The 12,578-nt window shown below is 43.8% G+C and overlaps 1 protein-coding gene across 6 annotated transcripts in view; it reads right to left on the bottom strand.

Annotated features, from left to right (window-relative positions):
* UBAP2 (ubiquitin associated protein 2) overlaps positions 1–10,576 on the bottom strand; it is a 124,621-nt gene extending 114,045 nt beyond the window's left edge. For 3 of the 6 annotated variants that reach the window (XM_072841686.1, XM_072841680.1, XM_072841687.1), the window contains exon 1: positions 9,756–9,872. In XM_072841686.1, coding sequence (XP_072697787.1) covers positions 9,756–9,789 — 34 coding nt within the window. In that variant the 5' untranslated portion in view covers positions 9,790–9,872. Of the gene's footprint in view, positions 1–9,755; positions 9,873–9,914; positions 10,044–10,242 lie in introns of those variants that run through there. The other 3 variants (XM_072841683.1, XM_072841682.1, XM_072841681.1) reach the window with 3 other exon arrangements.
* Between the last annotated feature and the right edge of the window lie 2,002 nt (positions 10,577–12,578).

The raw sequence follows: 12,578 nt of genomic DNA on the forward strand, positions 1-12,578 counted from the left end.
GATTATCATTCAATATTATAGTTCAGTGACAATACTTAAATAGGGTAAAACAAACAACAGTAACAAAAGTTACCAAAGACATTTTGTGAACTGGGAAATATGTGAATTTTATCAGATATTGATATTATTCATTATACACATATATTATTAAATATTCACTTTCCTAGGTAGGATTAGGTTATTGTTACTTGTAAGAGAAGTTCTTTATTGCAAAGAGATGCTTGCTAAGGAAATATTTAGGTATAAATATCCAGATGTTTCACTTTACTTTCTAAACATTTAGCCTCAAAAGATAATGGGCACAGTAGAGAGAGAAGTCAATGTAGCAAAATATTAAGTAGTCACTCAAGGTCAAAGGTATACATGTGTTCATAATGCTTAGCTTTCATAAATCAGAAAAATATTAGATAAAAAAGTTGGAGGAGGGACGCTTGGGTGGCTCACCAGTTGAGCATCTGACTTAGGCTCAGGGCATGATCCTGGAGTCCCAGGATCAAGTCCCACGTGGGGCTTCCTGCATGGAGCCTGCTCCCTCTGCCTAGGTCTCTGCCTCACTCTCGGTGTCTCTCATGAATAAATAAATCTTTAAAAATAAAGTAAAATAGGGATCCCTGGGTGGCGCAGCGGTTTGGCGCCTGCCTTTGGCCCAGGGCACGATCCTGGAGACCCGGGATCGAATCCCACATCGGGCTCCCGGTGCATGGAGCCTGCTTCTCCCTCTGCCTATGTTTCTGCCTCTCTTTCTCTCTCTGTGACTATCATAAATAAATAAAAATTTTAAAAATAATAGTAATAAAGTAAAATAAAAAGTTGGAGAAACCAAACAGAAGAATCAAAACTGCAAAAAGAAAAGCAAAACAATAAAGACAAGGCAAGTAAAAGGTTTTGATGGCAGAAATATTTACAAAGTATCCATAATTATAATCAACAATGAGTCTCCATGCTCCAGTTTAAAGAAAAGTTGGGGGATCCCTGGGTGGCGCAGCGGTTTGGCGCCTGCCTTTGGCCCAGGGCGCGATCCTGGAGACCCCGGATCGAATCCCACGTCGGGCTCCCGGTGCATGGAGCCTGCTTCTCCCTCTGCCTGTGTCTCTGCCTCTCTCTCTCTCTCTGTGTGACTATCAAATAAAAATTAAAAAAAAAAAAAAATTTAAAGAAAAGTTGGTAGGATATATTAGCAAAGCAAAATCCAGCTGTGTTATGTTCATAAAAGATGTATCTAAAACATCCCACTACAATTGCCATAAACATTTAAAAATTAAAGCAATACTAAATGTAGATAAGGATGTGGAACCCTGTATCAATACAGTCTCAAGAATTAAGTTCTAATGTCTAAGGTACTCATTGTATGTATGAATTAAACTACTTGTAGAGGGGCAGCCCTGATGGCGCAAGCCTGCAGCCCAGGGCATGACCCTGGAGACCCTGGATGGAGTCCCAAGTCAGGAAGGCTCTCTGCATGGGGTCTGCTTCTCCCTCTGCCTGTGTCTCTGCCTCTCTCTCTGTCTCTGTGTCTATGAATAAATAAATAATCTTTATAAAAAAAATAAAATAATCTACTTCTAGATAATCCAGGCTTCTAGAATAAGTTATGTACATCCTCAAGAGAACTGAAGAAATAATCACTCAATTTTCTAAGTTCTGGGACGCCTGGGTGTCTCAGCGGTTGAGCATCTGCCTTTGGCTCAGGGTGTGATCCCGGAGTCCCAGTATCGAGTCCCACATTGGGCTCCCTACGTGGAACCTGCTTCTCCTTCTGCCTAGGTCTCTGCCTCTCTCTCTCTCATGAATAAATTAAAAAAAAAAAAAAAAAACTCTTTAATTTTCTATGTTCCGTAGTTAAGATGAAGAGCTTCATTAGAAGTGTTAAAACAGTTTGGGATCATCAAGCAAAGTTACACATACTCTACACACAACCCAGAAACTTCTCTCAGTTACATAGTCTTGAGAAATCAGTTTGTTTGTCTTGGGGAGGGGGGGTGGATCAGGTTGTGCAAGTATTCACAAAGAGACAAGTAAAATTTCTAATCACAAAAAAACACTAACATCCATCACAATAGAATAAGATGTGACATAGCCTTACAAGGGAGTACCATACTACTAAAAATGACTGACAGTAAGAACGAACATGAATGAATCTAAAACACTGAAGAGTGAAAGAATTATCAAAATCATACAATTCCATTTAAAACAAGATTGAGGGGGGCATGGCTGACGTCATAGAGCACGAGACTCGACCTCAGGGCTATTTGAGCCCTACATTGTGGGTAGAGTTTACTCTGAATAAATCAAGATTGAAAATAGGCAATATTAAAAAAAAAAAGAAAAGAAAATAGGCAATATTAACTACGTATTATTTATGGATTATATGGAATGGAAATTATTCTAAAAAATAATTTAAAAATGACATAAGACTTTGTAAGAGGGACGCCTGGGTGGCTTAGTGGTTGAGCATCTGCCTTCGGCCTAGGGCGTGATCTTGGGGTCCCAGGATTGAGTCTGACATCAGGCTCCCTGCATGGAGCCTGCTTCTCTCTGCCTATGTCTCTGCCCCACTCTCTGTGTTATTCGAATAAATAAATAAATAAATAAATAAATAAATAAATAAATAAATAAATAAAAGATTTTGAGAGAGACAGGACAAGCAGGGGGAGCAGCAGGCAGAGCAGGAGAAGCATGCTCCCCATTGAGCAGGGAGCTTGACGTGGGGCTCAGTCCTAGCACCATGGTATCATGACCTGAGCCAAAGGCAGAGAGATGCCCAACCAACTGAACCACCCCCCCAGAAAGAAAAAAAATGTAAAAAAACAAACTCAAAATATAGAGTAATGGTTACCTCTGGGAAAGAGGGAAAGGAATGCCTCAGGAAATGACAGGGAGCTTTTAGGTAACAGTAATTCTGTATTTCTCGGCTAGTCATTTCATTCTTTTTTTTTTTTAAGATTTTATTTTTTTTATTTATTCATGAAAGACAGAGAGAGAGAGAGAGAGAGAGGCAGAGAGAGAAGCAGGCTCCATGCAGGGAGCCCAACATGAGACTCGACCCCGGGACTCCAGGATCACACACCCTGGGCCGAAGGCAGGCACTAAACCACTGAGCCACCCAGGCTGCCCTAGTCATTTCATTCTTGTTTTTGAAAACTCTACATGTCTTTTCATACCTCATATACCTTCTTTGGTAATATATTCTCTATTTCTCAATAAAAAATCATTAGGTAAAAAAAAAAATCATTAAGTATAAAATTATTATTCCACTTTAAGCATATGCTTTACATAAAAGGGAAAAAAAGGATTTCTGGGATGCCTAGATGGCCAAGTTAAGCGTCCCAACTCTAGGTTTTGCCTTGGGTCATGATCGTGGGCTCATGGGATGTAGCCCCAAGTCAAGCTCTGTGGAGTGTGCTTGAGATTCTCTCTTTCCCTCTCCCCACCCTTCCCATGACTCATGCTCTCTTTCTAAAATAAACAAATCTTGGAACCAGGGTGGCTCAGCAATTGGGCACCTGCCTTCAGCCCAGAGCATGATCCTGGAGACCCAGGATCAAGTCCCACATTGGACTCTCTGCATGGAGCCTACTTCTCTTTCTGTGTCTCTGCCTCCCTCTCTGTCTCTCATAAATAAAATCTTTAAAAAATAAAATAAAATAACCTTTAAAAAAGGATTTCTACTAAAATGGTAAACCATGATTAATTTTTCTTTAGATTTTCTCAAATTTTCTAAAGTAGGTTTTCTTACTTAAAACAGTATCGGTTAGCCTGATCCTAAAATCTCTCATACAATGGAAATTTCAGAAGCAGAGGAACAAACTGATTTGGTCTAAAAGCAATAAATGTAAGGCCTGTCATAAACCCAGTCTTTTTTTTCCTAGACCCTATTTCAGCTAAATTTCTTTTTTTTTAAGCCCCCTTGTTCTCTCATGTAATGATTTGACAATGCCAAACACTATCAGCAAATGAAAAATCACACCCTTCAAAGAGCACACATGACAACAAGGTAGACCCACAATACAGGTAGCACTACGTGCCTTGCCCAAGCCCGTGAAGTTGTTTTAGGTTTTCATCCACCTGCTTGGAAAGCAGCAGGATTATGTGGCAAGTACAGTCAGGTCTACAACTTCCTCAGTTGAGACTGAGTGTTGATAGTGTTTTGTATGAGGATCAAAGAGGAGGCAGAAATACAAAATAGAGACAAAACACAGGGAAGAGAAAAATATAAGAAAGATACCATTAACAAGATGCAACTGAGCTTCTAAAAGTCTTCATACAGGCAGCCCAGTGGCTCAGTGGTTTAGCATCGCCTTTGGCCCAGGGCCTGGTCCTGGAGACCTGGGATCGAGTCCCGCATCAGGCTCCCTGCATGCAGCCTGCTTCTCCCTCTGCCTGTGTCTCTGCCTATCTCTGTGTTTCTCATGAATAAATAAAATATTTAAAATAAAAAAGTCTTCATACATATAATATCTAGGACTGATCTAATGAGAAGATTGAGACCACATGAAAAAAGTTTGAGCAATGTCCAATTATTGGCTTGTGTACATACAGTATAACTTTATTCTCTTTAAAGATTTATTTGAAAGAAAGAGCACACTCATGTGCTGCACAAGCACTGGGGGTGGGGGGATAGAATTTTCAAGCAGACTCCCCACTGAGCTCAGAGCTAGACACTGGATATGGGAGCTAGGTCCCCCGACCCATGAGATCATGACCTGAGCCAAAACCAGGAGTCAGATGCTCAATAGACTGAGACACCCAGGTGCCCCCATACAATTTAACTCTTTTTTTTTTTTTAATGTTTTATTTATCTATTCATGAGAGACAGAGAGAGAGAGGCAGAGAGACATAGGCAGAGGGAGAAGCAGGCTCCATGCAGGGAGCCCGACGTGGGATTCAATCCCGGGTCTCCAGGATCACGCTCTGGGCTGCAGGCGGCGCTAAACCGCTGAGCCACCAGGGCTGCCCACAGTTTAATTTTAAATGAGAAAGTTCCTACGTTCCATCTTAACTTAAAAACAGGTAATAGGGGGATCCCTGGGTGGCTCAGCAGTTTAGCACCTGCCTTCGGCCCAGGGCATGATCCTGGAGTCCCGGGATCGAGTCCCACATCGGGCTCCCTGCATGGAGCCTGCTTCTCCCTCTGCCTGTGTCTCTGCCTCTCTGTCTCTCTCTCTGCCATCTCTCATGAATAAATAAAATCTTTTAAAATAAATAAATAAAAATAAAAACAGGTTAATAGTAACACTATATTAACAGCAAGAAACAAGGCTGCAGCAAAAGTAAGCTTGGAACCAAATCCAAATGAAATTCTCTATAAATCTTTGAAAATCTTCTCCCAACGAAATTTTAAGTTTTAGGACAGCCCGGGTGGTGCAGCGGTTTAGCGCTGCCTGCAGCCTAGGACGTGATCCTGGAGACCCTGGATCAAGTCCCAGGTCAGGCTCCCTGCATGGAGCCTGCTTCTCCCTCTGCCTCTCTCTCTCTCTCTGTCTCTATGAATAAATAAATAATCCTTAAAAAATAATAAGTAAATAAATAAATTATAAAAAAAGAAATTTTAAGTTTTAGACCCAATACACGTTCTATTACTTTCAGAGTTCCAAAACGAAGAAAAACAAGCTACACATTCCTAACAACTTTTCATAGAATTCTACGTAGTCTTAAACACCTACTTTTATCCAAGCTTCATTTCGTAAATTAATTCCAAATATTTATACAATTCATTTCATCACTCAGTGTGAAAATGAGTTATCTGAAAATTAAAACTCATTCTGGCATACACACTGCATTGACAACAAACTCACAAACGTGGTCTTCAAAAACCTATGACAAAAATTTTTTAACTCCGATTATTTACTTTTTAAGATTTTTAAGTCATTTCTACACCCAACATGTTTAGAGAACCCACAATCCCAGACGCCTGGGTGGCTCAGTGGCTGAGTGTCTGCCTTTGGCTCAAGGAGTGATCCCAGAGTCCCATATCAGGCTCCTTGCATGGAGCCTGCTTCTCTGCCTGTGTCTCTGCCCCTCTCTGTGTTTCTCATGAATAAATACATAAAATCTTAAATAAAATTTGAAAAAATTAAAAATACAGGGCATGCAGCATCTTTGAGAGAAACACTGTAAAGAACACTAAGAAATACTTTAAAAGGGAGGGTAGGAAATATCAGTTTATGCAGTTTGCATATCTGTCGAAACAAATCTGATTGGGAGGCACCTGGGTGGCTCAGTGGTTCAGTTAAGCATCTGACTCTTGATTTTGGCTCAGGTCATGATCTCAGGGTCGAGATGGAGCCTCCTGTTAGTCATGCTCAGCTAGGAATCAACTTGAGTCTCTCTCTCCCTCTGTCCCGCCAAACACACCCCCAGCAAACTCTAAATACTTTTAAAAATGTTTAATTTAAAAAACAAAAACAAAAAACAAAACAAAAACCTAATTTGGTTCTTGGACTTAAAAATTGAAAAAAAAATTAAAAAGGATTCCATTCCTAAATATTTGAAAGGTCAAAATTAGTTCAAAATCAAACCACAGGCTCACATGGTGATATTCCCCCCAAGTCTTTCCTCTCTTTGTATTTCTTTAAGTTACATCTCCACTCTCCCTGGGGTGGGGATGAGGGAAGAGGAAGAAAACAGCTGCTTCCAAGACCTATCAGTGATCCACCATCTTACCAAGTCAACACCACCAGTGCCATACACTTCACTTTTTTAAGACTTTATTCATTCATGAGAGACAGAGAGAGAGAGGCTGAGAGACAGACAGGGAGAAGCAGGCTCTGCAGGGAGCCCAATGTGGGATTCGATCCCGGGGCTCCAGAATCACTACCCGAGCCAAAGGCAGACACTCAACCGCTGAGCCACCCAGGAGTCCCAATACACTTCACTTTTAAAGGACACTGCAGGGGATCCCTGGGTGGCGCAGCGGTTTGGCGCCTGCCTTTGGCCCAGGGCGCGATCCTGGAGACCCGGGATCGAATCCCACGTCGGGCTCCCGATGCACGGAGCCTGCTTCTCCCTCTGCCTGTGTCTCTGCCTCTCTCTCTCTCTCTGTGACTATCATGAATAAATAAATAAAATCTTTAAAAAAAATAAAAAATAAAAAATAAAGGACACTCCATTTACTCAAATTAAGAGCTGACCTCACAGGATTAATAAACTAAATCAGACTTAACAGAGAAACCTCACAATCTGTGAATTCATGCAGACTCCTTTTGAGCAGGCATGCATCAATCTTTTATAAATAGGCTTACTCCAAAAACAAAAAAGTATCTTATAACAACAAATCTTAAGCCTTTTTTGTTTGTTTGTTTTTGACAGAGCACAAGCAAGGGGAGCAAGAGGAGAAGCAGGCTCCCCACTGAGCAGGGAACCCGATGTAGGCTCCATCCCAGGATCCTCGGATCATGACCTGAGCCAAAGGCAGAGATGTTTAACCAACTGAGCCACCCAGGCACCCCTTAAGTCATCATTTCTAAAAAGGACAGAGGACTTGGGATGCCTGGGTGGCTCAGTTGGTTAAGCATCTGACTCCAAATCTCAGCTCAGGTCATGATCTCAAGGTCCTGGGATCAAGCCCTGGGTGGGGCTCTGACCTCAGTAAACAATGAGTCTGCTGGTCCCTCTCCCTCTGCTCCCCGCCCACCTCACTCCTATGCACTCAAACTCTAACATATACACAAAATCTTTAAAAAAAATAAAAAGGACTGGGGAATCAATACTTCAAAACTACTACTTTCAGGGATCCCTGGGTGGCGCAGCGGTTTAGCGCCTGCCTTTGGCCCAGGGCGCGATCCTGGAGACCCAGGATCGAATCCCACGTCGGGCTCCCGGTGCATGGAGCCTGCTTCTCCCTCTGCCTATGTCTCTGCCTCTCTCTCTCTCTGTGTGTGACTATCATAAATAAAACAAACAAACACTGGTTTATACCTTCTACGTATAGTGTACTATTAAAGGAGTAGAGATAGCAACCAGTTCCCACCAAAACACAGGACCTATTGAAATTAACCATTTTTCTCCATGTTCTCCTACCATTTCTCCCTAAACAATAAAAGTCACTCGGGCTAATACCAAGAGACCCTGCGGGTGAGCACAGCACAGGCTGCATCAGTTACCAGGAAAGGGAAGTGAGGTGTTATTGTTGTTCTAGCCTTGTTCTAAAGGCAGCTCCATGTGACTGCTCCTGGTCCAGCCCACATTTAAAGAGAGAGGCCAGAGGAAACCAGAGCAGCAGGAAACAGGCAGGAGAGGCAATTATCACAACCCTTTCCCATGGCCTCATTTCCATGCCACCACTTCCAGGCATATTTCAATCATAACAAAAAACTCCTTTCTCTGAATTGTTTAATTTCTGAGGGTCAGAAACAAGGAAGCAATAGGGAAATCAGAGCTATGGAAAACAAGTGGGAGAGTGGTGGAGGAAAATCTCATCCACATGTGAACTAGCCGTAAGGAGGAAAAAATCAGATGGAACATACTGGAGATAAGCAGAAGAGCAGTGTGGGAAACTAATAACTTCTGACTAATGATAGTAAGTGTTCTAGCAATAAGAGGATGACAGCCCCAGCCAAGAGACACTGTAGGTAGGCAAGAGATATTGGTGGACTGTAAGACTCCATCATCTAGAGTGGAATTTATTCCCTTTCCTGAAACAGGTACCATCAAATCTAGGCACCCAATGCCTAGGATACAGGAGAGCTTAGGTATTAAGCTTCCTTCCATCCTGATGAGACAAACTGATACAAAAAATTAGGATGTCCAACACTTGACAAAAAGTGTGGAATACACTAACTACTGACACAACTCTTGGTATATCATAAAAAATAATCAAAAGTATACCATAATAGAAAATATAAAAGACCTGGATTCACCAAAAAGTTAATTATATGCCCTTCAAATAAATGATGTTTAGATACCTGATAAAGACCTTCAAAAGCTCTCAAATGCTAGGACACACAGGAGCTAAAGAAAACCAGTAAGCCTAAATACTGACAGACCGACCATATACATATACCTAGGATATACGTAGAAGCCAATATCCAACAGAGGTGGTAGTAACCTACATGATTATGTCAAACAGGACATAACAGGAATGATGATGGGATCACCTACTAGAGAGAACAAGGATAGGAAACCAGAGTGGTGGCACTTCAGATGCCTGGCAAAAAAATCAGATTGAAAACTGAGGGGGAAAGGTGGGTAAGCCAAGTGGGAAAGTGATACAGAGGCAAAGAAAACGGAGATGCAATACACTAATGAGAGAGTAACATTTTGAATATGTATTACAACAGAACTGCCATTTACAGTGCGCTCTCAAAACTACATTAAAAAACTCTTGACCAAATCAGACTAGAGGAACAGGGACTGAGGAGGAAAACTGAGTCCCTAGAGTCTAACACCAAAACCTTCCAGAATGAAAGAGGAGAATCTAACTCTTCCTTCAGGTAAGCCGAAAAAGGCTACAGAGCGCAGAAGTTGGGCTCTAAGACGTCCAGTCCCGAGACTAGAGACAGGCGTGAAAAACCAAAGGTAATCAGGATGGGGAGCATCAGCGTGGCGCGGGAGCTCCAGCGGACAGGCAGGGAGGGACAGAGGTGGGAGAGAAAACCACACCCTCCAGGGCAGAAACCCGAAGGGGGGAGGGGTAGGCGCCCCCTGGGGTTGGGTGGGGCCAGGCCGACTAGGACCCGGGTAGGCAAGCAGCAGCCCGGGACGACCCGCAGGGAGAGGAAGGAAGGCGCCCAGGCCTGGGCATACTGAGGACGCACGAAGCTGGCGAGGGACGCTTGGCCCGGTCTTCATGAGTGGGCGCTGGGGCAGTATGAAGAGGGTTCGAGGAAAGAAGAGGTGAACCCAGGACTAGAAAGCGCACGCTGCCACGCTCAGAGCTCTGGAACAGGAAAGGAGAGAGAGAGGGTGCCAATTACCGCTGCTGTTCTCGCTGGACTCGGGACCAGCTGCCGCCGCCGCCGCCGCTCGTTACCTGCCAATGTGCCTCTTACAAAGCAGCGGCGGCGGCAGAGGCGGCCCGGCCCGTCACGTGACCTCTGCGTCATGGGCGAAGGAGGAGCCACCACGCGTCGCTCGCTCGGGGCTCATCAGCCCGCCCACAGAGCGCGTCGCTTCCTCCAACCTCCCCAAGCCAACCGGGAGAAGCCAACAGAGCCGAGGCGGGGGTGGGCACCGGGAAGGAGCAGATAAGGGAGATTTTACAGGATTTCTAGTACTCGGAGTTGTCAGGAGGTTACTACCTACCGCATCCAGAATGCCCACAACTGCAGCTTGTTGTCGCGCAGTGATGACCTCACAAGGCACCACGCGTCGCTCCCCTGCGGCCGCCTTCCTCTCATCACGTGATGTGGCCCAACCACTCAAGGCAGGCCTAGCTTCCCAAACCTTGCGCGGAGGGGAGGAGGAGGGGTTACTATCCCCAGTATGCTGCACAGCAAAAGTAGCCACCGCCGCATTCTTTTCCCTCGCGGGTTCATAGACCTTACGTTTAAGACTGGGGGAAGACAGAGGGAAAACGGACAGCGCTGGCTTCTGAGCTAATACCAGCGGTCGCCGCTTGCCAGGTGGCTTAGCGTGGTTCCTGCTGGGAGATGTAGTCCCGGCGGGGGGGTGGGGTTCCGCTACCACGTTCCCGGGCTCGCGCTCCGCTCCGCCCCCTGCGCGGGAAAAAGCCAACGGCTAGCCTAGGTATATCCGCGTGGAGCAGGCTTCAAAAGGAACTTCCCCAGGGCGGAAGGGCCCGGGGGCTTCTGTCTTGTTAAAGGTGGGGGTTGACTTCCGCATTACCAAGCTCAGTACGCGTAAATGGATTAACGTATATCGATTGTTTAGTCTAGGTCAACATAACCGTTTTTATTAAATCTTATAATCAACCCTTTTAGGCAGGGATTGCTCCCTGTAAAGAAAGGCTTAGAGGGGCACCTGGCTGGCTCGCTCCGTAGTGTGTGCTAGACTTGATCTCCGCCTTGTGATTTTGAGTTCCACCTTGGGTGTAGAAATGCCTTTAAAAAAATAAAAGCTTAAAGAATAAAAATGGGGTGCCTGCCTTTGGCTCAGGTCGTGATCTCAGGGCCCTGGGATCCAGCCATGCTAGGGCTCCCTGCTCAGTGGGAAGTCTGCTTCTCCCTCTCTGCCTCTCTCTCCGCTTGTTCTCTTTCAAATAAAATCTTTAAAAAATTAAAATGTAAAAAAGGAAGCCTTAGGTTCAGTTGCTTCTAGCTGAAGATACCCAAACCAGATTGTCTGTCCTCAAACAATGAATAACCATCCTCTCAGAAAGGTCTGTTTTTAACTACAGCAATTAAGCATAAAGGAGGACATAATGCTTTATACTTGTAGCATAGTATTTTCGACTTTATTTTCCCGTTTACTGACCTATTTGATTCTCAAAGGCAATATTCCAGGCTGGTTAGGAGGTACATGGACTTTGGAATACAGCAGGCCTTACCTCAGTTTGAGCCTCTTTGCCATAACACCACTTCACCAGGTTATGAAAATTAAATAAGATCATGTGAAGTACCTGTGTGGCACATAGTTAAACCCTCAATAAACAGTAGTAATTATTTTCACACCTGGTGTGTACCTTTTGGGTACAGATGCAAAAATAAGGTGGGAAGGGAATTAGCATATGCTGATCTTTGTGCAGGGCACTATACTAATTAGTAACTAATGGAGGTTAAATTACTTGATGAATAACAATCGAAACCGTTACAGTCCTGCTCAGTTCAAGGGAAGGCTTTGTTATACATCTGAGTTGATGAAAGAATGCTCTGGCTGAAACAAAACATATTATCATGACCATTCATGTGTAGATGTATCTTATCTCTCCCTTTTTGACAGTGAGCTGGAATTGTGCCTGGTCAGTTGTCTTCCTGCTCTTTGTTTTCCTGCTTTATAGAAATGTTTGGGAGAAGAAAAAAGAAATGTGTGGGAGAGTCAAAGATAAAACCACCCTTGAGAGGCAAAGACTTTTAATGGAAAGAGCACAAGAAAACAATTCTGAAAACAAACCTGATAACAGGAGCTGTCTCTGTGGAATGTGAAGGAGGGTTTGAGATTGAGGGTGCTAGGCAAAGGGGACTAATCTAATCTATAATATTTTAATTTTTTACGTGATGAAGGTACTGGTCTTTTAATTAAAGATTAACCTTAAAAGGAAGACTGAAAAAAAAAAAAGAAAAGAAAGACTGGGGCGCCCGGCTGGCTCAGTTGGAAGAGCATAGGACTCTTGATCTCAGTGTTGTGAGTTGGAGCCCCAGAATGAGTGGAGATTTTTACTAGAAATAAATACATAATTTTGAAAAAAAAAAAAAAAAAGAGAGAGAGAGAGAGAGAGACTATGTGTTCTGTGACTTGTACAAGATATGCCACTTTTTCAGTCCCTCAATTTCCTCTTCTGGTACTATATTCAAAAACATCTGTCTTTTCTGTACCAGGCATGCTATGTTGGGTGCTTTCAATAAATTATCATTTATTGGGCAGCCCCAGTGGCGCTGCGGTTTGGCGCTGCCTGCAGCCTGGGGTGTGGTCCTGGAGACCCAGGATTGACTCCCACATCGGGCTTCCTGCGTGGAGCCTGC

This window comes from Canis lupus, chromosome 10 (assembly GCF_048164855.1).
Source record: "Canis lupus baileyi chromosome 10, mCanLup2.hap1, whole genome shotgun sequence".
Lineage (NCBI taxonomy): Eukaryota > Metazoa > Chordata > Mammalia > Carnivora > Canidae > Canis > Canis lupus.